The sequence below is a fragment of the Ruditapes philippinarum genome, unplaced genomic scaffold (genome assembly GCF_026571515.1).
Source record: "Ruditapes philippinarum isolate M1 unplaced genomic scaffold, ASM2657151v2 ctg132_1_1_1_1, whole genome shotgun sequence".
Taxonomy (NCBI): Eukaryota; Metazoa; Mollusca; class Bivalvia; order Venerida; family Veneridae; genus Ruditapes; species Ruditapes philippinarum.
In genome coordinates this window covers 208,676-236,564 of record NW_026860195.1, presented here as the reverse complement: position 1 = coordinate 236,564, position 27,889 = coordinate 208,676, and the positions used below count along the sequence as shown (strand labels likewise).

The 27,889-nt window shown below is 33.7% G+C and overlaps 1 protein-coding gene across 2 annotated transcripts; it reads left to right on the top strand.

Annotated features, from left to right (window-relative positions):
* The first annotated feature begins 864 nt into the window (after positions 1-864).
* LOC132759187 (abscission/NoCut checkpoint regulator-like) lies at positions 865-26,873 on the top strand. 2 transcript variants are annotated; one of them, XM_060750912.1, is made up of 10 exons: positions 865-1,021; positions 2,886-3,007; positions 4,263-4,322; positions 5,747-5,922; positions 6,667-6,761; positions 7,593-7,758; positions 11,788-12,105; positions 12,917-13,101; positions 23,142-23,245; positions 24,046-26,873. In XM_060750912.1, the coding sequence occupies exons 1-10, from the start codon at positions 932-934 to the stop codon at positions 24,122-24,124; spliced, it is 1,395 nt and encodes a 464-aa protein (XP_060606895.1). In that variant the 5' UTR covers positions 865-931; the 3' UTR covers positions 24,125-26,873. The 2 variants fall into 2 exon arrangements, with proteins under 2 accessions (XP_060606895.1, XP_060606894.1); XM_060750911.1 differs by having other exon boundaries at positions 7,593-7,770; positions 24,046-26,871.
* The last annotated feature ends 1,016 nt before the right edge of the window (positions 26,874-27,889 follow it).

The following is a 27,889-nucleotide window of genomic DNA, read 5'->3' as shown; positions in this document are numbered from 1 at the left end:
TAACGATAAAAACTAAGGAATTCTGACTGAAAACGGATGTGTAGACTGGTCACCCGCGCACGTCTATGGGAACCATAATGGACAGGGAACCAGAATAACGGAAGCTGTGTATAAAATTGTATGAAGGCGCCATTTTGTTTGAAAAATCTGATAAAAATAAACAATTTTTTGTCGAATTCTGTTGTGAAAACTATCTAGAATTAAAGAAAATGGTCTAACTAAGAAAATGAATCCGAACACCAATATCTTTTATTCAGTCGTTAACGCTGTACAGACGTTTAAAGTATTGTTTACGTGACGTCACAATGTAGCGCCAAACAGCACGTGCAAAACAAACAAATCAATTACGCTATTTTAATGTCGCAAACGTTTTAAGTTTTACATTTATTTCACTTTCGGTGTAAAAAGCTCATCAGAGCTTATGTTTATTGTTGATGTATCCGACTTATAAATAAAATTTACTTGACTTGACTTGACGTGACTTGACTTTTAATAATCTTTATTTCGCTTGAAAAATTATAGAGATAAAAAATAAACAAAGTTTTATAAACGTTTTCAAAACTCGTTATTCATTTAACGACATAGGCAACAGTACACGCACTCGTCACTGCATTTAAAATAAAAATGAGCTATTATTTCATACTATTTAGAGTCAAAAGTACATCGAGCTCGCTTTGAGGCTTTGCCTTTTTCATATTATCACTGATGCCTAAATGGGCCTGTACTCCCATAGGTTGAATCCTACTAATTTGGCAATGTTTACAAAACCATTCGGAACATATCGCAGATTATTCTTAAACCGAGATTTGACGGAAATTGGCGTGAAGTTGCGACTGGTAGTCAATCGGAACATCTCGGCTATTATTTTTACAATGATATTTTCCGAAGTTAGTCCGAGAAGTTGCGATTGAATTGTTAAGTAAGATGTTACATGATTTCCCTTTTTAGCGTATCATTTGATGTTTCTGACACAATGTCTTGCTATGGATGCGGTAGTGCATTTAATGCATTTAAAAGAGAGGTAATTTGAATCATTTAAGCCGCGTATACGCTTATTTATATCGATTTCAATGTAAGAGAGTTGATTTGATTCCCCCCAATCCACTGTCCAGATACTGTCGATTTTTACTGTCAAGCCCAAGGGTTTCTAATGCTTCCTTAGAGGCATTGGAAAAGCATAGATCTAATTCTCTGGATACCCATTAATGGGAAAGAGTCAGCTCGGCCCTATACCAACTCGGCACGGGTCAACTCGGCCCACATTGAAAAAGAAAAACACAAAAAAAAACAAAAAACATATTAAATGTATTAACTTTTCTAGATTATGTTATCATGTTATCAAGGAAAGCTCTTTTAAATGAAAAACGAGAGATATCTGGTATGTTATTATATAATTGTACATTGTATTTCTGCATAATTAATGTATATTTAGAAAAATTTATTATGTTTATTCTTGCAGATTCTTTATTTACTATACTGTAATAAAAAATACAAATGTGTTCCCTTTGATGCATTTTGCTATGTCCCAAGGATGGATTGTAATAAGTTTTTATTACCTATATCATTAAAAAACGCTTTCATTACCAAAAAATGTGATGCTAATTTAAGAAAACATCTTTACACATTTATGAATAAGTCAAGATATTAATTATGTGGTTCCAACAAAACAAAACAAAATTTTAATAAATTGAAAAGTGGGCCAAGTTGACCCGTGCCGAGTTGAAATAGGGCCGAGCTGACCCTGATTCCCCATTAATTAGCCAATTGTATAAATGTATAACTGAAAAAGTCACAAGACCATAATAATACAAAGGAATTTAACTGTTCAATGAATAATTTTGCAGTTGATTTTCAAGCAATACTGGTCAGAGACCATTAACCGAACACTTTTTGAACATTTTTCCATACAGATTTCATAAGTTTAAAGCGAGATTCTGAAAATTTGACGCAGTACAGCTAGGTTCTTCTCCTAACTAATGAAGTAGTTTGTTTATTTCTGATTATGTTGACACTTATATCTGAGGCACATCAATTAGGGTACCAAAATTACCTCAATTGTCCGCACTACAGTAGGTACATGTGTCTGGACAGATATGTAATGACGCTGATTTAATTCAGATAAAAGCTTGTGTGTTTAAATTCTTTTATTTTTAAAATGATAAGCTATATTTCAGCAGCAAATGCTGAAGTTTTGGATATTATACTGTTTACTCTGCAAATGATTATAGTTAGTACAAAAGGTCAGGTATAGCACTCTTGACCTCCAAATTTCCAACGTCAATGTTTTTGAAATAGACATTAAAATATTACAGTTTACATCAGTTTAAAAAAATTTAATTACTTAATAAAAAATGTGCATTTATTGTTGATTAAAAAGTGACTGATAGATTGATAACTACTGAACAAAGAAAAAACTTAATCAGGCATTTTTGGGTCCGTCTGGGTTTGGTGGTTGTCCAGTTTTGGTGGTCCCCAACCAGTAGTCAATAGAATAATTATGCGACAAACTTCTTTTTAAAAGCTATAGTGGCAGTACCCATATTTTTCATATAAACTTTTGATTTTTACTTGCATTCTTTGAAAATTGATTACAAGTCACACAGATAGTGAGTTCCGTGTCGGTGAACTAGGCAAAATCTAGTGTCAGTTCGGCAGCAGTAGCTACAAAAACATTTGAAAATTGATTTGAAAATTGATATTAAATCATGCAGAAATGTCAGAAATCTCATGAATAGTTGACAAAAAGTCCTGACAATTAAAATTATAAAATTTAGTTTAATGTTCTAAGTTGTCTTGCCTCCTTTTAAATTAATTTGAATTTAGTTTATTGCTATTACATTTTCCAATTTTATACTTAAGATACCAATTATATTCTTTATTTTCAGCATGGTTGTAAGAATTGTGGATTTTCCTTCTGTATGAAATGTATGCCAAATAAATATTCCATACCTAAACTAAACAATGAGAAACACAGAGTTTGCATGAAGTGCTATAATATTTTGACTGGGTAAGACAATTTTGTTAATGAGACTGTAATTCTGTATTTTAAACTGTAGTACCGGGTAGTTTGCCGGTTATTGTATTTCATTCCAAAATCCAGCTTTAAGTGGATTTTTACCTTAACATGAAGATAGAGCTGTCATTGATCCAGACTGGCAGTGCAAAGCATATAAACAATATATTGGTAATAGATGACAAATATTGACGATACTATGATGTTATTGTTTGAGTACAATAATGAATTATATTGGACATTTAAACATTTGTCAAAACTACAATCATGTATATTGGATGAGGCATTAGCCGAGTCTGATATAGGTTTTGCAGCAGAGTATGAGCCAGATAGAATCAGTAATGTTTGCAACAATGTTTAATCTTTATTTGTTTTAATATTTTGACAGAACTTTGTTGATTCAATTACAATAAGGATTTGATATGGATTTTTGGATTATCAAAAACAAAAACAAGCAATGTAGAGTATGATATGCATTTAATACAGCTTTTCTGGGCTCTGAAGATTATATGGGTATGATATCAATTTGATATGGACCTATTGGACTCTTGAAATGAAAATGAGGCTAAATTGATAAGATCAGATCAAATAATGATTTCTTCTGGAATATCACATAGTGCAAAAGCTGAATGTTCATTGGTTATATTTGGAAGGTCACCTGTTGTGAAACAAACTAATATACAAAGAAATTCTTATTAGTACTTATCTGTAATACAGTAAACTATTCAGTAAAATACATGTTCTGTTTATACAATTATGATATGTCCTGTTTATAATTGCCCACCATAAATGATTATTGCTATGAAATATGTCCATAATGTAATGACAGAATGGATTTAGAGTGGACACCTGCTTTTGTATAATTTTATGCTTTGAGTGAAATTTCATAATTTTTAGACATTTCATTAGTCAAAATTGATTACTTTCAAATGGCAATTGATTATTGATTGTTACTTTCTATATGAAGGGATGTACATGCTGTTGATTATGAGAAAAATATTTTATGTTTTTAAGCTTACCTGATTACAACATGCTGATGGTGAGATTTTAGGCTAAAGAAATACCCCTATTTTTGGTCCAAATCCCCTACTTTTTAAAACCAAACCCCCTATCTGGGTGGCTGCAAAATGGCATGTACAAATAGCTTTTATTAGGTTATTGTCAGAAAGGAATATTTGTTTGCAATGTACTTGACATGTTTAATGAAATTAAATTCCTTAAAATCATGAAAACCATTTTTCTGCTGCAGAAAAGTGAAACCAAAAGATGAAAATCCTGCAAAGTATTCTCCACCAGAAAATTATAGAAAGTAAGTATCACAACAATCTTTTATGATATCAGGTGCCCAGTTTTAGGTATAATTGAGTCCTTAGTGTGAATTGCAAGATTTTTTTATGCAACAGCAATTTGAAATCAAAGCACAGAAGGCTTGTTTGGGTCTCAGAATGTCAGAAAGGTGAAGGTTGTGAGATTATAAACCAATTTGTTTTTGTATAGTGCCACCAATGCTTTCCAGTGTTTTAACTGTAGTAAATTGGCTATAAGACTAATCGCAACACTGATATTCAATTCAATGTTTATTTGACTTAAACATTTTAAAAAAAGATGAGTTGCCTTAACTGGGATTTGAACTCCAGACCTCACGATTCCTAAGCGAGCGTGTAAACCTCTCGGCCATGGTGAAGTTATATGTGAACGGCCTGAAATAAACCATATTATTCTAAATTAGGGTTTGTAACTCTTATTATTTCGACGCTAAACCTGTTGTTTAACACAGATGTAAATAATCATGGTGCTTACTATAAGCATGTATATCTATAAAGAATAAAACAATATTAGAAATCTGCCACCATTCGGGAACTATTTTGCTTGAAAATTATTGCGCCTGTCATTTGACAATCTTTACGCAGTGATCTCCCCTGAATTTTTTTGGCGTTAGTGTACATATAAAGGGAAGTAACCGCTTCAAAAAAGCGGACTACTTTCGGCATTTGCAATTAACAGCATCAGAGTCTGAAAACTGTATTATCAAGTTTGTATCAAGTAGACAAACATGGAATAAGAAATCTATGTGTTTATTGACATTGCAATTTATTATTGACATTGAAAATATTATTGAATGTTGTATGCTTCAATATCAGTATATTTGCTGGAGTGATTATGACAATAAAAGAAGAACAAATTCTAGCAATGGCTTCTGTCGTAATGTTCATTGCTGTTCCCTGTGGCCATTCAAAACCTTTCACATTGATCTCTTTTTATTTATCTTCTCAAAATGGATTGTCCTCATAATTGACACAACAACCCTTTTGGACAAGACCTTTAAGTGGACTTAACTTGAAACTTAATACATGTCTTTGGAGGTCAACTTCAAGGCCAGTAACTCTGACGTGGATTTTGACTGAATAACATGGCCCTTTGTGAATTAAGAAAATGTTTGGTTTATGTTACTCTTTCAAAAAAAGCACTGATTGTATTCACTTAAAACTTCATTCATGCTTTCAGATTTACAATTTAATGTCAAGATTTATAAATATGTTATATGCATTACATGTGTAATTGTAATTTTGTGAATGAAATCATTCTCTATGATAATTCTTATATCATCCAGGCTCTTGTGTAAATATCAATCATTAAAAATAGTTGAGCATGCTGTTCTTCTAACAGCTCTTGTTTATTTTTTAACCATATGGTTGATCTTTTTCAAGTACACACTATTTTGTGTTTATAAAGGCGAATGGCAGCATTAGAGGAGAGAGAAGCTGGTGGTAATAAGCCTTCACACAGCAAACAGCATGGCAGTCACGTTGTAGGAGCCCATAAATCTCAACACAAGAACATGTCCAAAGCTGACAGGGAAATACAAGAGAGGTTAGAGAAATTGAGGAAAGACAAAACACCTCAAGAAAGTAAGTCTCTATCACAAATACCATATCCCATTCAATTTTCTTGAACTGATTTGTATTTACTTCCTTTGTTGATAAATATTGTTGCTATAGCAACAAAAGAATATTTTCATGAAACTTGAAACAGTGATAAATTGCAATATGGAGATTATGCCCATTGTTTGCTTCTCTCCCTGTGTTGTGTAATGTGGTTTCTATGGCAACAAATGGTTCACAGGTTCAACCCTAGGGGAAGACAAAATTTTTCCTTGACATTGGACTTGGAGTTTAATGGTCATAAATTTGTTTTTCACAGCTGAGTCAGATATCAGGTAGGCTTAATAATCAGTCACATGTGGAGAATTTCTGGTAAGTTTTCGAGAATAGCCAGTTAGTGTAATATGACAAAAAATGTGTTTAAATCAGTGTTAAAATAAAAAAATAAATAAAAAAGGCCCTTTCAATTTGGCATACTTGAACTTCACCTTTTGACCAACTTCTGAAGTTTTAAGTTTGACCCTTATTTGGATGTTTGGTACAGTTTCATAAATGCTGTTGAATGTTGATGAATCTGATACATTATACCTTTGTGTATGATCACAAATTTTGTCTTGACGGGTTTTAATATGACCCAATGACAACATCTGCATAGAAGAATTTGTTACATTTTAGGTAATTAGGTGGGTTATAATATTCTGGCAATGGTTGTATAAATCTTAATAATTCATATTCTGGCTTATGTCTACATTGTCTGTATTTTGAAAACAGTTGAAGCATCAAAGGTGACAGCTCAAGACTTGGAAAACAGACTAGCACAGGTGAAAGGCATGGACCCTTCTAGATACAGCTCCAGTAATAAACCTGTAAGCTCTGATTAGATAATTGTAATGGATTTGGTTCTTTGGAAGTTAAATCACCTTTTTAATGTAAATGCGGTACACTATTAAGTATATGTTACAATATCATCCAGTATTCCACACAACCTGGCTGTTGCCAATAGTTTCATAGGAGATGGAAAATATTAGATACTAGCTGCTGCTTCTATCTGCACTGGTCAGTTTTGTTAGATCTTACATGAATTGATTGTAAAGTTATCTTATTATGCTAATGATTGTGTTTTGATCATATGAGGTTCAAAAATGCTAATTATTAACATACATGTTTATGCATCCAAGTTCATTTTCAAATTAAGCTTAAGGCTGGATAGAAGCATATTGGCTACAAATTATAGAGATTTTTAAGCTTGACCATTTATATTATGATAGGGTTATCCTACTTTCCCTTCATCCCTTGCACTGGCAGATTACTAGGTTAAAGTTTTTGCATGCAGCTTCATGTTTCATAAATCACGAAGTTATCATTTGAATTTATACAGTACAAGTTTTTCTTCAAAAGACCTTTACATGACCTTGACTTTGAGGGTCAAATTATTGATTTTTTTGTTAAAATTAGCTCTTAATTGGTAATTGATGTCTTCGATTCATGCTTGGACAAGACTTTACTTAAGACAAAAATGTAAATGTTGAATAATTAACAATTGTAACTTTGAAAAAACCTTAACCTGCATGTTCAAATTACTGATTTTTGCTGAAAAATTGCTATATCTTATGAAAACACAGATTTGATGTGCAGTTGTTATGTTCGGAAATATCCAGTATTTGGTGGGGTATATAAATTTGCATGTTGTTTTAAAGGTTTACCATGCCCCGGATAGACGTACACAACAGGAACAAATGAATGATTTATTAGATGAAATAAGTAGTGAAGTTGTGCTTGACTCCAGGCTTCCTGACCCTGTGCAGGAAATTTCTTCTAGACTTGCGAAGTTGAAACAGCCAGACAAGCCTAATAATGTTCAAGGTCAGAGTTCAGGTATATTAATTATGCCCCCACTTCAAAGAAGAGGGGGTATATTGCTTTGCATTTGTCGGTCTGTCGGTCCGTCGGTCCGTAGACCAAATGGTTTCCGAGTGATAACTAAAGAACCCTTAGGCCTAGGAACTTCAAACTTGGTAAAGTGATTGGTCATGACCAGCAGGTGACCCCTATTGATATTGGGGTCAAGGGGTCAAAGGTCAAGGTCACATTGACCTTGTAGGTAAAAACGGTTTCCGATCAATAACTAAAGACCGCTTAGGCCTAGAAACTCCAAACTTGGTATGATGATTGGTCATGACCAGCAGATGACCCCTATTAATTTTGGGGTCAAGGAGTCAAAGGTCAAGGTCACATTGACCTTGTAGGTAAAAATGGTTTCCGATCAATAACTAAAGAACGCTTAGGCCTGGTTATGACCAGCATGTGACCCCTATTGATTTTGGGGTCAAAGGTCAAGGTCACATTGACCTTGTAGGTAAAAACGGTTTCCGATCAATAACTAAAGAACGCTTAGGCCTAGGAACTTCAAACTTGGTATGGTGATTGGTCATGACCAGTAGATGACCCCTATTGATTTTGGGGTCAAGGGTTTAAAGGTCAAGGTCACATTGACCTTGTAGGTAAAAATTGTTTCCGATCAATAACTTAAGAACGCTTAGGCCTAGGAACTTTAAACTTGGTATGGTGATTGGTTATGACCAGCAGATGACCCTTATTTATTTTGGGTCAAGGAGTCAAAGGTCAAGGTCACATTGACCTTGTAGGTAAAAACGGTTTCCGATCAATAACTAAAGACCGCTTAGGCCTAGAAACTCCAAACTTGGTATGATGATTGGTCATGACCAGCAGATGACCCCTATTAATTTTGGGGTCAAGGGGTCAAAGGTCAAGGTGACATTGACCTTGTAGGTAAAAATGGTTTCCGATCAATAACTTAAGAATGCTTAGGCCTGGTTATGACCAGCAGGTGACCCTTATTGATTTTGGGGTCAAAGGTCAAGGTCACATTGACCTTGTAGGTAAAAACGGTTTCCGATCAATTACTAAAGAATGCTTAGGCCTAGGAACTTCAAACTTGGTATGGTGATTGGTCATGACCAGTAGATGACCCCTTTTGATTTTGGGGTCAAGGGTTTAAAGGTCAAGGTCACATTGACCTTGTAGGTAAAAATGGTTTCTGATCAATAACTAAAGAACGCTTAGGCCTAGGAACGTCAAACTTGGTATGGTGATTGGTCATGACCAGCAGATGACATCTATTGATTTTGTGGTCAAGGGGTCAAAGGTCAAGGTCACATTGACCTTGTAGGTAAAAACGGTTTCCGATCAATAACTAAAGAACGCTTAGGCCTAGGAACTTCAAACTTGGTATGGTGATTGGTCATGACCAGCAGAAGACCCCTATTGATTTTGGGGTCAAGGGGTCAAAGGTGAAGGTCACATTGACCTTGTAGGTAAAAACGGTTTCCGATCAATAACTAAAGAACGCTTAGGCCTAGGAACTCCAAACTTGGTATGGTGATTGGTCATGACCAGTAGATGACCCCTATTGATTTTGTGGTCAAGGGTTTAAAGGTCAAGATCACATTGACCTTGTAGGTAAAAATTGTTTCCGATCAATAACTAAAGACCGCTTAGGCCTAGGAACTTTAAACTTGGTATGGTGATTGGTTATGACAAGCAGATGACCCCTATTGATTTTGGGTCAAGGAGTCAAAGGTCAAGGTCACATTGACCTTGTAGGTAAAAATGGTTTCTGATCAAGAACTAAAGAACGCTTAGGCCTAGGAACGTCAAACTTGGTATGGTGATTGGTCATGACCAGCAGATGACATCTATTGATTTTGTGGTCAAGGGGTCAAAGGTCAAGGTCACATTGACCTTGTAGGTAAAAACGGTTTCCGTTCAATAACTAAAGAAGGCTTAGGCCTAGGAACTTCAAACTTGGTATGGTGATTGGTCATGGCCAGCAGAAGACCCCTATTGATTTTGGGGTCAAGGGGTCAAAGGTCAAGGTCACATTGACCTTGTAGTTAAAAACGGTTTCCGATCAATAACTGAAGAACGCTTAGGCCTAGGAACTTCAAACTTGGTATGATGATTGGTCATGACCAGTAGATGACCCCTATTTTGATTTTGGGGAACAAGGGGTCAATGTCATATTGACCTTGTACTTAATGGCAGTTTCTGACCAATAACTCAACAACTCAAGTTGCCTTGGTTGATATTTTTATAGTTAACTAAAAATGCTTTTGGTATACACATTTGAAGGTCTTATGTAATATAACAACTTTGGCCTAAATGATTCATAAAATTTTATGAATATTTTATTTGGTAAGATTTGTAATAACTTAAATTGCTGCACACAACCTATGGGGTCACAATTATTATTACCTTGTGACTAGTCATGACCAGTAAATACTAGATAACCCTTATTAATTGTTTGTTCACTAAGTCAGAAGTCATGCATAATAACCTGATCACATGACTAATTGGCTGCTGATAGGGGGCATACATGTTTTACAAACATATCTTGTTTAAAAGGATTTTCAAGTTTTGTTGAATCTCGCTATGTTAAATTTCAGGGGCTCGGGCATTTTACTTTCAAAAGAGATAACGAAATTTGAATCACAAGGAGCTGCTGCAGTGATGTTGAACTTTGCATGTGGTTCAATGTCTGAAGTAGTAGCCTAAGTAGGTCTATTTATAAATGATGAAGTGTGTTCTGGTCAAAACTTTCTTTTAGTTGATTGGGGCCTTGGAAAGCTTATCTTCAGTATAAACTGAATAAAATGTTATTTTAATTTTTTTTAATACAATTAAATACACAGTGTAATTCAAATATAAATGTTCATATGAAACGTTGGCATAAATCGGAATAAAGGTTGTAAGAACAATTAACTGAACATCTTGTACATGTTCACATCATGCACTCATGATTTAATTTATTAATTTACATGAAAAGTCAACTGTTAGGAGAAGGTTTAATGTGAGCATAGAATAAAAAGTGGCAAATTTGTTAAACTGCGCTTACACATTACTGTATGCATTATGTAAAACTAAGGCAAATGATCGGCATTCATTTATAACTGATACTATTGAATTTTATTGGAATTTTCTCAATAAAATCACCATACAGTTTTCTAACTTTTAAAACATAATATATAAGGTCTAAGTTAAATCATTTTGAGCAGCATTTCATTTATACAAGGATTGTCCTAAAAGTTCACATAATACTTTTATAAATTAAAAAAAAAAAAAAAGAAGAAGAGAAAAGTCACAGTGATAAAATCTGTACATATGTGAACTCAATATATTTTCATTTTACATGCAAAATTTCATACATTAAATAATATGGACATTTGAATTAATGCAGGTAGTAGTGCATGTCACAATGTTGTTTCAATGTCAACTTATTTCCATGAAATTCTCACTTGACATGCTGGCTGTATCATTATACCTTCTCCACACTATGTTGAGGGAGCTATACTGGAGTCACAGTGTTTCGTTGGTAGGTCTGTAAGACGGACGGTCTCCATCATGTTCACTGAAGACTTTTCTTCATATTTGGATAAACTGTTCACCTCAACAAGGCCATGTGCAGAACCCATGTCACCATTATACAGGGTCAAGGTCACCCTTGAAGGTGAAAGGTCAAAAATCACACAATTTTTATGTTGACTCTATAAATCCTTTACGTCTTGAAGGATTTTCTTCAAACTTGGCTGAAATGTTTACCTCAACAAGGCAATGTGTATAACCCATGCAGCTGCTGTGCAAGGTCAATGTCAGAAAGTTTTGTGTCTGCTCTATAGATCCTATACTTGTTGAAAGATTTTCTTTAAACTCGCCTCAAATGTATATCTTAACAAGGCGATGTGCAGAACAGAACTCATGATGTTCTATATCAAAAAATGTAAATGGTTCTACATAAAAGCCTTTATCATAGAGGTTTAAGGGATGTATTCATCACCACAGTGGCAGCTTTATTTTTGCATCATGTTTTTTCAGGAGATGAAAACAATTTAAACAAGCCTTCATTGAGAGATTCTCAGTCATTTTCTCACAATATTTCAACATCAGGCCAACAAACTCCGGATAAGAAAGGTGTTCAAGTAACTAAGGAGGAACACAGTCCTGCTACAGTAGATAATGCTAACAAGGAAGTGAGCCCGGAGGATGTAAGTAGGATCCTGAATGAGGCTGCAAAAGAACTGGAGCAAGATGCACAGAAAGCTCTTAGAGATGTCCAGGAGGATAAGGAAATCATGAAAAGGTTACAAGAGATTAAACAAAAAAGAAAAGAAAGTGCATCAGATATAAATAAAGGTACTGTTGCTTTATAGTTACATACACTTCATTTAGTTACATGTAGATTGACATTGTTCTACTGTCTGGATCCATATTACTGAATCAATTTCTGAAATCAATATCCATTTATGAGTTTTATGTACCTGAAGGGTAGTAAATAGCTTTTAAATCAGTCTGTCTTTGCTAAGTTAATAGGTGGCCATCTCATTGTAGACAGAAAAAAAGGATCAAGAGTTCATTCTGTATCAAATAAGGGGCAAATAGCCCTGTATTAAACAAAAGAAATTAATGAAAGAAATGGACATGTATTCCCATATGATCTCATGTTGGTCCTTCTGTCGAGACATAACTTTGTTATTCCATAATCTTATTTATGAATATTTTGAAATAATTTTGCATAAATGTGTAGCACTTTAAATGATATGTTGAATGCAATACAAGTTCACACTATAAAAGTACATAATTGAGGCAGGTTAACAGTTTTGTCATTCGCATAAATGTGTTGAACATATTCATGACATGTCGAGCACAAGAATGAGGTCTCCAGTTTAAAGGTCAAGGTCACTCTTTACTATCTTATCATTGTTTTATTATTTCTTGAAAGACATCTTATATTTGGTATGAACATAACTTGGGAGGTCTTCTACCTGTATGTGGAACATTGGGTCAGTGGGGTCAAGGTCACCAGTGCTAAAATAGATTTTTACACATTTGCTCATACAGCCTTTATAAATTGACAGATGCCTTTCATATTTGGAATGCAGATACTTTAGATGGTCCAGGGTTGTGAGTCACATGGTCAATTTGATATAAAAATGTATGTTTGTAGATGAGAATGACACTGTGTCAGGCAGTGAGAATGAAGAAGATGATATTTTGGCCCAGTCAATCATTCATCAGGCAATAGAGGAAAACAAACTGGATGAGGCAGCTGCAAGGGATGGTCATGATACTAGTAAAGTATCTAAAGATACGGAGAAAACTGCCAAGAAAATTATCAACACAGAGGAAGAGGTATTTATTTTAAAGGCTGTATTTGAAAAAAGTTTTGCAATGCCAGAGTAAAACTTGACATTTTGGCAGAATTAAAAGATCCAAATAATTAAATACATTTTCATAAGTGATATAAAATATGCTGTAAATAATTCAAAGATATTGTATTATTAACCACAGTATGTTTAAAAAATATTAGGAAGATATTTAGGTCACAGACTTGCAGATAAATGTACACACACACTTAGAATAACTAATGATAAGAAATCATTTTCCTGAAAATGATCTTTGAAATTTTGCTATAAAGTTAACTTTCACTAACTTTGAAATTCTGCTATACTGGCATGCGGGCAGTTTCTATACAAAAATCGTAGTTACTTAAAAATTATTTTTATTACGCTCACCAAAAAATTAAATGTTACACATCAATATTTGGCTCCTTACACAAATTATGGAAATTCCATTATGTTCTAAACATAGAATAACCTTTAGTTATGAGGCCTGATATGGGGTACCTTAATTATCCATTATTTTGTAAGAGAAGTAGTTCCCATACATAAAATATAACCCATTATAATTATACAATGTTGTTATATCGGAAATATTTTTCATTTATAATTGTTGAAGAATCCATTTTCCCAGAGGTAAATAGATGTAAGTCAGGAATAGAGCGTAGACTAAACGCTAGTATCTATTACCTGGAACTGTTACCCCAACGCGTTTATATGCAATGGCATGCTTGTATGAATGATATTTTACTCATTAAAGCCATAAAATGATTTAATGTAGTAGGTAAGAAATTTGATAATTAGACAGGTTTTCATCACATTGCCCACTTATCTGTACTCAGGTGGTATTAGTGGAAAACCCTTTAACAGGCCTCATATGTAAGTATTTTTGCGCATGCGCGCAAGGACAAAATCCCCCTATGTTTACAAGGTCACAATTTGATAAAGCTCAGGTGATAGTTATTTAAAATAAAAACTTTTTAAACGTATTGCTGAACTGACATTTAGATTTTGTCTCATTCATACATCTGCTTGTTTTAATATCAATTTTTAAAGAATGCAAGTAAAAATCAAGCATTTAAACAAAAAATACAGGTACTGCTTCTGTACAGGAACTGCTTGCATTGCCAGTAAAGTTAAATTTCACTAAATCATTTCACCAAGTAACTGCTGTGCCTTGAGATGAGATATTTTGTGTCAAGCATTACCTACTGTGTTTGTTCCATTTATGCATTGGTATATCAGCTGACCTAGATTCTTGTTTTTTGTGCCCCCACTTTAGTGGCGGGCATTTAGATTTACCCTTGTGTGTCCGTCCGTCTGTCCGTTCACTTTTGTGTCGCACGTAACTCAAAAAGGTTTTCACCTAGAGTCATGAAACTTTACAGGAATGTTGATCAGCATGTGTAGTTGTGCACCTGGGTATTTTCGTCTGGATATTTTTAGTATTTTCAGAGTTATTGCCCTTGACTTAGTAAAATTTTGCAATTTTCAACTTGTGTCGCATGTAACTTAAAAAGTATTTGACCTAGAGTCATGAAACTTTACAGGAATGTTGATCAGCATGTGTAGTTGTGCACCTGGGTATTTTCGTATGGATATTTTTAGTATTTTCAGAGTTATTGCCCTTGACTTAGTAAAATTTTGTAATTTTCAACTTGTGTCGCATGTAACTCAAAAAGTATTTGACCTAAAGTCATGAAACTTTACAGGAATGTTGATCAGCATGTGTAGTTGTGCACCTGGGTATTTTCGTATGGATATTTATAGTATTTTTAGAGTTATTGCCCTTGACTTAGTAAAATTTTGCAATTTTCAACTTGTGTCGCACGTAACTCAAAAAGTATTTGAGTTAGAGTCATGAAACTTTACAGGAATGTTGATCAGCATGTGTAGTTGTGCACCTGGGTATTTTGTCTGTATTGTCGCCGTATAAGGCAGACTTGTTTTTCTGTGCTCCTGGATTTTTATTATTTTTTGGCGGATTGAAGGTGCTGAAAAGTGCAATTTTGTGACACATTGTAAATGAATGTTTTGTTAATTTTTATGTGTATTTAACTAGCAACAATAACACTTTTTAAATTGTTTATGATGGGTGAAAGTTACAGATATTTAAAAAATATACATATTTCGGACATGATTGAAATCAATAACCAGCCAACCATAAATCAAAAGTACAGGTATTGTCGTGACCAGCTATTGAAAATAGGATTAACGGTTTCGAGTAATTGGCAACTTCATAAATTAGACCATTGTGTACATGGTGTTATACATAAGCTGAACATCTCTCAACCCAAAACACACAAAAGGAGCAAACGTGGTGGTAAAGCTAAAATCCTGACTAAGCCTTCTTGTGCAAACCTTCACAATTTGAAATACCCCTCATTACACACCTCCTCTATTGTTTGTGACAGGTCTATATTTTTCGGATAGACCTGTTTTAACAAAAGAAAGTCCGTTATGAGGTCTATCTTTTGCACGTGCACAGGTCTGTTCTAGTCAGACAGACCCGGTCATGAAAAACACGTGAAAAAATAGACCTGCCTATGCGTAGACAAAGAAAACATGAAATGCAATCAAAAATTGAAAATAAAATGTAAATAAATGATTGTCATAATATTCCTGTCTGACAAAATCTGGATACATTCTTTTAAACAAGATAATGTTTATAATTATTCCAACATTTCTATATTAAATCTTTGAATGAAATAAATGGATAGCATATCAAAGTTAGGAAACATTTAACATTTTTCTAATCGCGTCATTTTTCAAAATAATAGTAATCTAAGCGCTTCTTCTGTCATTAATTTCACAATATAACAAAAATGGGTGCTTTAAGTTCATTTCTATGAAACTATAACAGTTATCACCGACCGCATTCTTATCACGATTCTAAATCATCTAATCCACAAAAAATTCATAGTAAATAAAAATTGTACCAAACTTTCATATCGAAAAAATATAACATAAATATGTCCGTCTCATTTGTGATTCAAATTTCGTCAATTTGATATACGCTTTGCCTAGGAAACCACAGCTACCGACAGTTCATAGCAAAGTCCCTTGTTACATTCCCACCCTCAGGATCAATCAGATTGTTAAATCCCCGTTAACCCGTCCCCACCCCCTCTTTTAGTTTGGCTTTATCCTACCTTTCTATTCAACCCGCGAAAAGTCAAAACTGATTTCCCCTGAAAACCGTCGAATCCAGGGCTTAGGTTCAAAGAACGTTAAAGATATAATCCAAACCTAGCTTATAGTGACATGCAGATACAAGTACTCAAAGTGGATTGGTCTACAATGGACACACATCTCCCATTAGTTATTAAAATATCGACAAAAACGATTAGGATATTATTAAAAGAAATGTTGAATAAGAAATGTTAATATAAAGTTATAAGTGATTTAGTTTAAAAATTTATTTTCATTATTTTTATTCTAGAACACTTTATAATCTGCTATATAGAATATAATTTCGGATCATGTATCTTACACTTGTCATGCAACAATATACATATGTAAGTCTTTCATGGTGTGCTGGGTATCGGACATTTGCCCCTCAGACAGTTGCACCCTCGGAGTTTGCTCCCTTTTTGCAGTGGCGGACATTGCCCCCCCCCCCATATCCTTGGAAGGGTTGGACATTTGCCATCACCCCCATGTTTTAAAAATGTTAAAAAATTTAATTGTTGAATTGTTTGTTACAAAAATTAAAATTCATCGCCTATTGTCGAAATTCCATTTTGCTTCAATAAACAAAAAATCTCGCGCAAATTTGTGAAAACTTAAAAATTAGCATCTATAAATAAAAAAATAAAATACATAAAATATATACACGAGATGACCTCTGACAAGTTACAAGCAAAAAAAAGGGGGGCATACGTCCGAGAGGGCAACTGTTCGGGGGGAGCAAATGTTCTAGAATTTGAAATGACTGATACGAAATACTATCAACACAATTATTCATTCTTTTACATAAATTCAATTACAGACCCATTCACTTTATTATTGACAAATTACACATTTAGCTTTTTTATTATTATTTAAAAAAAAAACAAGTTAAATGCAAAATATATACTATATAAAAGCAGAACGTTGATAAAAGCTTACCTGTTTATGCGCTGTGTTAAAAATTATCTTTGTGCATTACATGAAATGTTTCGGATCAGCCATTGCTCAAGCCAATAGTTTGACGGTGTGTAAGTTGGATATCGGCCTCGTACATCGATCTTTCTGTTTAGGAAAGACCTGGTCACGAATTTCATGAAACACCTCGAGCGCTACGCGCTCTCGGTGTCACATGAACTTCGTGACCAGGTCTTTCCTAAACAGAAAGACCTCGTACTCGGTCGATATCCTATACATACAAAACACACGTGTTCAAATTGGTGAAAAAGTGTCATGTTTTACACTTAACTGTAGATCTGTTGTTAACAAGGATAATTTTGTTGGCCAGTATTTGAGGGAACAAAGAATTGACTTTGCTTTGTTGACTGAAACATGGTATTCTGACGAAAAACAACATCAGTATGAAACGTCTGATCTCAATCAACACGGTTACAAAATCAGTGTTGCAAACTGCAAGAACAAACTTGGTGGCGGTGTTGCTTTGACTTGTAAAACCGAAATTAAAATGAGAAAGATGGAACATGGGACCAAACAAAGTTTTGAGTTTGGCATATGGAAACTCATTTTCAAAAGTATAACAGTACACATAGTTGGTTTATACAGACCCCCATCCCTAGCCACATGTGAGCAATTTGTAACTGACTTTTCAAATTTCATAGAAGATATCTTACCTACATACTCTAACTTGTTGATTATGGGAGACTTCAACCTTCACCTTGACAATGGTAGTGGTGCATCTACAAACTTTCAAAATTGCCTTCATGCTATGGGTTTAGAGCAACATGTCAACTTTAGTACACACACTGCTGGAAACTGTTTAGACTTGGTTATCACTGAATCGATTAATGGTGTATGTGTACTAAAATGTGAACAAGGACCTTTTCTCTCCGATCACTGTGCTGTCCACGTAGTCATTAATGTGAAGAAAGAAAACATTACCAGTAAAACTGTACAATTTAGAAACTGGAAAAGCATATCCCATTCTGAATTCTCTGATCATTTAACGAAGATTTCAGTTGATAGTGAAGATGTTAATACTTTTGTAAACTTGTTTGAATCAGAAATCCAATCTGTTATTGACAAACATGCTCCAACAAAGGAACAAACTAGGATATGCAGAACTCAAAAACCTTGGTTCAATGAGTCAATATTAGAATCTAAGCGTATTGTCCGGAAAAAAGAGAGAATTTGGAGAAAGTACAAAGAGCCAGAACAGTTCAAGAAATTTAAAGAAGCACGGAATAGATACTGTAAAGAAATTGATTCTGAGAAAAAACTAGTAATAAGTGAGAAAATTCTAAATGCCAAAGGTGATTCAAAAAAACTCTATGGTTTAATTTCGGAATTAACTGGTACTAAAGCTGAAAATCCTATGCCACAGTCTACAAATGACGGTGAGCTAGCTGAGAAGTTTGCAGACTTTTTTATGGACAAAATAGCTAAAATTCGTAAATCACTTCAGGATTTTCCAAGCTTCATTCCAAATGTCAAACAAATTCAACCTTTAGAAAATTTCGAGGATCTTACAGAAACACAGGTGAAGAGCCTTATTTGTGAACTAAATACCAAATCGTGTGAGCTGGACTTAATACCCACACATATATTAAAGTCACATCTAGATGAGATTCTGCCAACCATTACCAAACTGGTCAATCTATCTCTGTCTAAAGGTGTATTTCCAACACACTGGAAACAGGCGATCGTTAGACCCCTTCTTAAGAAGTCTGGTTTAGAATTACAATTGTCAAACTATAGGCCTGTCAGTCACTTATCGTTTCTTTCAAAATTGATAGAAAAGGCTGCGCTCTTCAGACTAAATAACCATGTCGATACCCATAATTTGTTACCCAAAAATCAATCAGCATACAGGCGTCATCATTCATGTGAGACTGCTTTACTCAGACTTGTCAATGATCTTCTAGACGGTATGGAGAAGCAAGAGGTCACAGCTCTAATTGCAATAGATCTAAGTGCAGCTTTCGACACCGTTGACCACAACATTCTACTCGACGTGTTACACAGTCAGTACGGTGTCAATGGTACCGTGTTAGCTTGGGTGGACTCGTACCTGCAACCTCGTAGTTGTCGCGTCAGTGTTAATTCTACTGAATCGACTCCACGATTGCTGGATGCAGTGTACCTCAGGGGAGCTGTCTTGGTCCGTGGCTCTATCTCACATATGCAGGAACCCTATTTGATGTGATACCACCATCCATATCTGTATACGGCTTTGCTGATGACCACATTGCTAGTCAACGCTTTCGACCAACTTCAGTGACCAATGAACTTAACGCTATAAAGCAACTTGAAGACAGTGCTGTAATCATCAATGACTGGATGAATGCCAATAAACTCAAAATGAACACCACTAAGACAGAATTCATTATGTTTGGTAGTAAAGCCCAACTTGGTAAATGTTCAATTAAAGAAATTGATATCGCCGGTGATAAAATTCAAAATGTCAGTGTCATAAGATACTTAGGTGCCTACTTAGACGAGGGCCTAAGATTCTCAACACATGTTAAGACCAAGTGTAAAACTGCCATGTTAAATTATTTGAGAATAAAGAGCATTCGCAAATATCTGACTCAGGACACCACGAAAATCCTAGTACTGTCGCTTGTAATCTCACATTTGGATTATTGCAACGCTATATTGTTTGGCATTTCAGAAAGTGAGTTACAGAAATTACAGCGTATCCAGAATATGTGCGCTAAACCTGTTTTGCAACGCGGAAAATATGATAGTTCCAAAGACTCTTTGTTGGAACTGCATTGGTTACCAATTAAAGCTAGGATCAATTTTAAAATACTATGTACAATGTATAACTGTTTTATGGGCAATGCTCCGGTTTATCTAACAGAACTGTTACACAAGCCTGTCATAAAAAGACCAAATCTCAGATCTGTTGATAATATGGATTATTGTTTTGCTGTCCCCTTTAACAAAAGGAAAACATTTAACGACAGAAGTTTTAGTACCGTTGGTCCAACTCTCTGGAATAAATTGCCTCTGTATATAAGACAGTCTTCGACTTTGGACATGTTCAAGAAAAATGTCAAAACCTACTATTTTAGAGATTTTCACGCATTGTTTTAAGATTGTGATTGGGCTGTAAACTGATAGAGATGTGGAAATATGTTTAAAATTTTACTGAAATAACCATTGATTTTTATTTTCTTTTAAATTATTTTTATTGTTATTTTTAGTCCCCTACCGGTTTACCGGAGGGGACTTTAGGTTTACCCTCCGTCCGTCTGTCTGTCTGTCCGTCTGTCTGTCTGTCCGTCTGTATGTCTGTCCGTCCGTCAGTCCGTCCGTCCACAAAACTGGATCCCGCGATAACTTGAAAAGTACTGAAAATATTTTTATGAAACTTGATATATGGATAGATGGCAGTATGGAGATTATGCACGTCTTTTTCTTTTCTTCCTATGTTGAAAATTCTGGTTGCTATGGCAACAAATAGGCTTAAAATATGGCAAATTTTACACATAAACTGGATCCAGTGATAACGCAAAAAGTACTGTAAATATTTTTATGAAACTTGAAAGATGGCTAGATGGCAGTCTGGAGATTATGCACGTCTTTTTCTTTTCTTCCTATGTTGAAATTTCTGGTTGCTATGGCAACAAATAGACTGAAAATATGGCAAATTTTACACATAAACTGGATCCTGTGTTAACGCAAAAAGTAATAGAAATATTTTTATGAAACTTGTAATATGGGTAGATGGCAGTCTGGAGATTATGCACTTCTTTTTCTTTTCTTCCTATGTTGAAAATTCTGGTTGCTATGGCAACACATAGACTGAAAATATGGCAAATTTTACACATACACTGAATCCAGTGATAACTCAAAAAGTACTGGAAATATTTTTATACGCAAAAAGTAATAGAAATATTTTTATGAAACTTGTAATATGGGTAGATGGCAGTCTGGAGATTATGCACTTCTTTTTCTTTTCTTCCTATGTTGAAAATTCTGGTTGCTATGGAAATATTTTTATGAAACTTGTAATATGGGTAGATGGCAGTCTGGAGATTATGCACTTCTTTTTCTTTTCTTCCTATGTTGAAAATTCTGGTTGCTATGGCAACACATAGACTGAAAATATGGCAAATTTTACACATACACTGAATCCACTGATAACTCAAAAAGTACTGGAAATATTTTTATGAAACTTGACATATGGGTAGATGGCAGTCTTGAGATTATGCCTGTCTTATTCTGTTCTCCCTATTTTGAAAAAATATTGGTTGCCTTGGCAAAAAATAGGCTTAAAACATGGCAAATATAACAATATTTGTGATTAGTCAAAAAATTGCATCTTTAATTCAAGAGTTATCTCCTTTTTAAGAATTTTGCTTTTAAAAATGTTATATTTTGGTAACAGGGATGTTTCAAATATTAACTTTAGAGTGTCCTTCAGTCCCTCTGTCTGTCTGTACATAAAAACTGTTTCCTGTGATCACTTTTAAAGAACTTTTCCAACAAATACATGTATACTTAAAGTATAGAAAAATTGAAACATTAGTGAATGGCTAATGGCCCTTCAGAACCGGTAGGGGACTTATGGATTGCTTGCAATACTATGATAATTGCTTGTTTATAACTATTCTTTTTTTTTTTTAAAGTTTTTAATACTTTATATTTTACACGGCTGATATCTTTAACATATTTTTTTTTGTAGTTCATTTGTCATGCATATGTGTTTTTTTTATCTATATGTACATACTTTTATTATCCTTTTGTACAACGCCATTGAATATGTATATAGAAATAGGCGTTTAATTAAAAGAACAGTTTCAGTTTCAGTCTGGATATTTATAGTATTTTCAGAGTTATTGCCCTTGACTTAGTAAAATTTTGCAATTTTCAACTTGTGTCGCATGTAACTTAAAAAGTATTTGACCTAGAGTCATGAAACTTTACAGGAATGTTGATCAGCATGTGTAGTTGTGCACCTGGGTATTTTCGTGTGGATATTTTTAGTATTTTCAGAGTTATTGCCCTTCACTTAGTAAAATTTTGCAATTTTCAACTTGTGTCGCATGTAACTCAAAAAGTATTTGACCTAGAGTCATGAAACTTTACAGGAGTGTTGATCAGCATGTGTAGTTGTGCACCTGGGTATTTTCGTGTGGATATTTATAGTATTTTTAGAGTTATTGCCCTTGACTTAGTAAAATTTTGCAATTTTCAACTTGTGTCGCACGTAACTCAAAAAGTATTTGAGTTAGAGTCATGAAACTTTACAGGAATGTTGATCAGCATGTGTAGTTGTGCACCTGGGTATTTTGTCTGGATATTTATAGTATCTTTAGAGTTATTGCCCTTGACTTAGTAAAATTTTGCAAATTTCAACTTGTGTCGCACGTAACTCAAAAAGTATTTGACCTAGAGTCATGAAACTTTACAGGAATGTTGATCAGCATGTGTTGTTGTGCACCAGGTATTTTCGTCTTGATTTATTTAGTATTTTTAGAGTAATTGCCCTTGACTTAGAAAATTTTTGCAATTTTCAACTTGTGTCGCAAGTTACTCAAAAAGGATTTGACATAGAGTCATTAAACCTTATGGGCAGGTTGCTCAGCATATTTAGATTTGCACCTGGGGTTTCGCTTGTGGATTTATCCAGTATTTGTAGAGTTATTTCCGTTGACTTAGTAAAAAGATTGACAGAACAGTGGCGCGGTGGGGGCACCCGTGTCCTATGGACACATTTCTAGTTTTTCTTTATACAGCTTAGTTATTTTATTTGTAGCATTTTCTAGTTTACCTTTACCTTATCTTATATAATCTTATATAGTATAGGAAAAACCATTGAGCATTTTCTCTTAAATTGCCAAGTCTACAGCTTAAATATTTGCTGATGAAACACATATTTGCTTTCACAATTTTATACAAGCACAATTCTTTCAGTGGTATGACCCAGATGAGTTGCCATACTGTTGTATATGTACTGAAGATGCCACTTTGAGGTGTTTGGGTTGTGATAAAGATCTTTACTGTCAGCAGTGCTTTAAGTAAGTACATTTTGATATGAAAGTAGTGCTTTTAAGTAGAGTTGCATTATAGAAATCTCAACCCCTCTTAGAGTTTATTTGTGCCATTCGACCCCATGTAGTTAAAAATGTTCTTCGAGCAATAGATGTTGTGTAACCTTGTGCCATACAAGGGTGACCTGGACCTCTATTTAACAAAAGATAATATCAAAAGAAAGGCTTTTTTGTCCACATCCAGATTTTACTGTAAAAATACTTTTTGTTTTTTTCAACCACAGCATAATTGTGACAAGGTTCATAACTAAGCTTACTTATAATAAGTATCCATTTAACAAGTTTAACGGATAAAAATGCTAAGAAATCTACTTACACATTTAAAAATTATATATGTTCACTTGTTTTGTAATGTTTTTCAATTCCTTTTATTTACATATTAATGTTGAGTGAATTAACATTGTTATTTTAACCATTTTTGAAAGGGAATTTCTTTCAGTCTGTGACAAGTTTGTAATTCTTATTTGAATGAAATAGTTTTTGGATGACCGTCTGGTTGATGTCAATATGATATAAAACATGAAGGTTCATAAAGCTTCATAGTTGCTGACAAAGCAGCTTGACGGGGGAGGGATGGGGGGAGGGGCATTATCTTAGCCTGGCAGATCTAGTTGTTGTTTATTTTGTTTGTGTACCGTATTTGTCATTTGAAATTAAATGATAAAACTCTGGTAATATCAATAATTTCACAATCTACCATGGTTGCTATCAAATTGATATCTTGCATTATATCCTTTGTCGTGAAATTTGTATAAATGTTATTTCAGGGAAGGACATAAAGAATTAGGATTGACAGATCATGTAACATTAAAGTACACCCCTCCTGTTGGTGAAGGGACAACATGAAGATACACAACATACATTCGCTCATTACCCATCTGTGATACATATCTATTTCTGCTTGGTGGAACTTTTGACCTGTTCCTCTGTAGAAGTGTATAACAAAGCATTTGAATACACTATTTTGACACTATATTAACATACTTTATACAGTGAAAAAGTGGTCAATGGAGCTAAAACTTGACTTAAAACATTACATCTTTAATAATCTAATATTGGCCTTAGTCAGTAGTTGACATAGTTTACATAGACTGATATAAAATAACACAAAATAATGCCATTTCATCAGCAAATATTGAAAGAAGATGTTTGTTTGTTGTAAACATTCCCTCTAAATAAGAATCAATATTTTGTAATATGTCATTAATGAAAAGTTGTGACATCAATCTTGAGCTCAGGTTCCATTGTTTTAATCCTGTTAATGAGTTGTAAAGATATCGGACATGTTTTATTTACAATATATATAATGAATTGATTGAAAAGCTGTGACAACAAATCGACTTTATAATTTAGTAACTTTTTCTACAACCAACTTCTATCTATATGGTCAAAACATTTTTGAAAATAACTATGAATATGCTATTTAATACATGTATTTGTTTATAATTTGAATTAATTATGGTTTGAAAAATAATCCATTTTTTTGTGAAAATACTATTTTTGTACCTCAATTTGGAACTTAGATAAGTTATTTGATATTAAAGATCCTGCAACACATTTTTTTGATGGTTTTATATCATAAATATAATGCTCAAATGAAGATTTATCAATATTGTAGTTCCAAAAAGCATTATTTGTAAAAAAAATAGCTAATTTCCATTTCATGCTAATAAAGGGAGGTAATTAGAAATTTATTTTATCACATTTTTCAATAAGAAATGAATGAATATATATTTTAATGATTACATATAATGTGGACAAATATTTGCAGTACATATTTTACATATTCTTTGATGTTTGAAAATTGTTTTAGAAGCATAATTATATACATATATAAAATTTCACTTACCAGTAAATGCTGTAACAATCTTAATTACAACATACAGGATCTTTTAAGGACCATTAAGCCTTAAATATGTTAAGATCCTTTTTTTTCAAAATCCTCAGGTTACTGTACATTTAGGCTCTCATTGAACGCTGTAAAGTGACCTACTTTTGGCTCAAAGTTCATATCTTTGGCTAATACTCTGTGGAAATTGCATGGAGGTAAATTATCACCACTTTGTGCTTCAAAATTAACTCTTTAAGGGCATGACTGGTGACATGTCCAGGGTCCGAACTTGACAGCAAAAGCTGCATTTAATGCCATTACAGGCGGATGGACCCTCATTAAGCATAGCCTACATACATACATACTTTTCAAAATCGTTTTATTTTGGTATCTTGTTACAGTAAATGAGTTTACAAAAAGTTGCTCATTTGCCATATAGATAAACCATTTTTTGTTTCTTTTGGGTTTCAGCAATGAGTACAGTTAAAGGGATTTAGTATGTTGTGTGATAATTAAAATGTGCTACCTTTGCCACAAGTTATTTAACATTTAGTGCCATTTATTCTGGTGATAAGCATATAATTATTATTTCTTGAAGCTAACTATTTTCAGCCAAAAAATTCTATCTTTTGCACAAATTATTCATGTGAAACTGCTTGCACTACAATTGTTGACAACTAGAATAGAGCAATAAATGAAGAAAACTTAGAGAGACTATATTTCTGAACTTAATAAAAGCATTTAATTAAATCATTCATGAATTGTTATTGGAACAACTACTAGAAATGTATAACATGGGTGAAAATTCAATATCATGGTTGGATCATACTTGAGTGATCGCTTTCAACAAGAATGTTTATCTGGAAAATATTCTGAAGCTCAGGATATTAAATCTGGCATGCTTCAAGGCTCAGTTTTAGGCCCTTTTCTTTTCACTGTTTACATAAATGACTTGCCTTTGCATTTGTCACATTTTATATCTGATATGTTTGCTGATGACACTACCATTACAGCATTTGGACATAGTATCTATTCTATATTATAAATCTTCAGTCTGACCTTGATTCTTTACAACAATGGTGTGACAGAAATTCACTGATTTCAAATGCCATCAAAATAGAAGCTATATTTATTTAACCTTCAAATTTTATCTATAATAACATCAGCTGTAAAAAAAAACTTGAAAATATACAAACATACTTTTCTGAAATACTGGTGGCAATCAAACACTTCCAGCTGTGCTCTAAAGTCATACATGTATATGTCTGAGAAAAAGTACATGTCTTACTTTAAATGTTTATTTTTTTTTCATTAGTTTATATTCTTTTTTCTTAAGCGTTTTAAAATTGCTTTTGTATGTTGGAATAACTTTTGTTCATATTTGTTGTTAATCAAATTTTTTGTTTGTAACTGTATATATTATGTAAATGTGATAGGGAAGACTGGGCTTGCCTAAATGTGTGCTCTTTAAATAAAGTCTTTATTATTATTATTATTATATGTTGTTGATAGGGCATTAAATGCATCAGATCTGTTACCAAATCTAACTAAAATTAGAAAGTACTTCACCAATAAAGAAATTGTGTGTTGCAAATTACTTTGCTTATTTCTTTGTAATGACAGCAGTAAAAACGACTGTTGTCCACCATAGCTTCTCATGAGACCTTGTGAACTGCTTAGAAAATTCAGCATCTAAACAATTTGGTTTTATTATTGCTTATTGAAAAAATACAATAAAATAAACTTTCTTTTTAAAAAGTTTTAAATAAATACTGAATAAAAATCATACGGTTTTATTGTCCATTAACCACTAATTAAAGGTCAACCTCATGATGACATTGTTAACTATTTTGTCAAGATGGGATCGAATGCCTAACTTTTAGAAATGTCTAAAACTTTAAAGTTTATGTTTATGCTAATTTTTAGTTTGACAGTTACATTTATAAGAAGAACTATCCTACTAACCTGGCCATCTGTATTGGCGTTAGTGCCTGCCTCTAACTTTTGGTTTAGTCTATCCTTGGTTTGACTGCAAAAAATCACTTTATCTTCCTTAAATGTATATTTTTGGTCCTAGCCTTAAGCAAAAAGATGATATAGCCAGAATTAGATTGTCCGTAATGCACCAGGCCCGTGAGGAAGGGTCAATTTTGACCTTTTGACTAGGATTTATGTAATATTTTAAAGGACTACAGGTTGATGGCATATACCAAGCAAATTTCTAAGTTGAAATTTTTATGACATGTTTACTTTTTAATTTTATGTATACAAAATTGAGAAGTTGTGGATGATTACGAACGACGGATACTTGCTATTACAAAAGCTTACTTTAAAGCGTTATGTGCCCAGGTGAGCTAAAAGTCGAACACAAATGTACATGCTTTTATTTAAGCTAGTTTGTTATGTGTGCCTGTTTTCCATAGGAACATATATATAGTTTGTCATGCTCAAAAACCGAAGCAAAATTAGATTCAGACAAAAACTGGGTCACCATGGTTAGCATCCTTTGATAACTTTGTGAAACACATTGCCCTGTCGTTTTGACAAAAATACCGTTAGCTTAGCAAAACAAATATTTTTCTTTGCTGCTATTGGTCATCCGACTACACGTTTTTAGCTCGACTTTTCTATGAAAAGGGGAGCTATCCTACTCGCCCCGGCGTCGGCGTCGGCGTCACACCTTGGTTAAGTTTTTCGTACCACCCCACTTTATTTCAGAAGTATTACAAGTATGGCTTTGAAACTTACCATACTTGTTCACCATCATAACCTCCATCTAC

What these genes read in the sequence shown, in the direction of transcription:
- LOC132759187 (XM_060750911.1), top strand. Translation starts at nt 932, where the DNA reads ATGATTTCCCTTTTTAGCGTATCATTTGATGTTTCTGACACAATGTCT. An exon ending in TGCTATAATATTTTGACTGG is followed by an intron (nt 3,008 to 4,262) that starts GTAAGACAATTT and finishes TTTCTGCTGCAG; the next exon opens with AAAAGTGAAACCAAAAGATG. An exon ending in CCACCAGAAAATTATAGAAA is followed by an intron (nt 4,323 to 5,746) that starts GTAAGTATCACA and finishes GTGTTTATAAAG; the next exon opens with GCGAATGGCAGCATTAGAGG.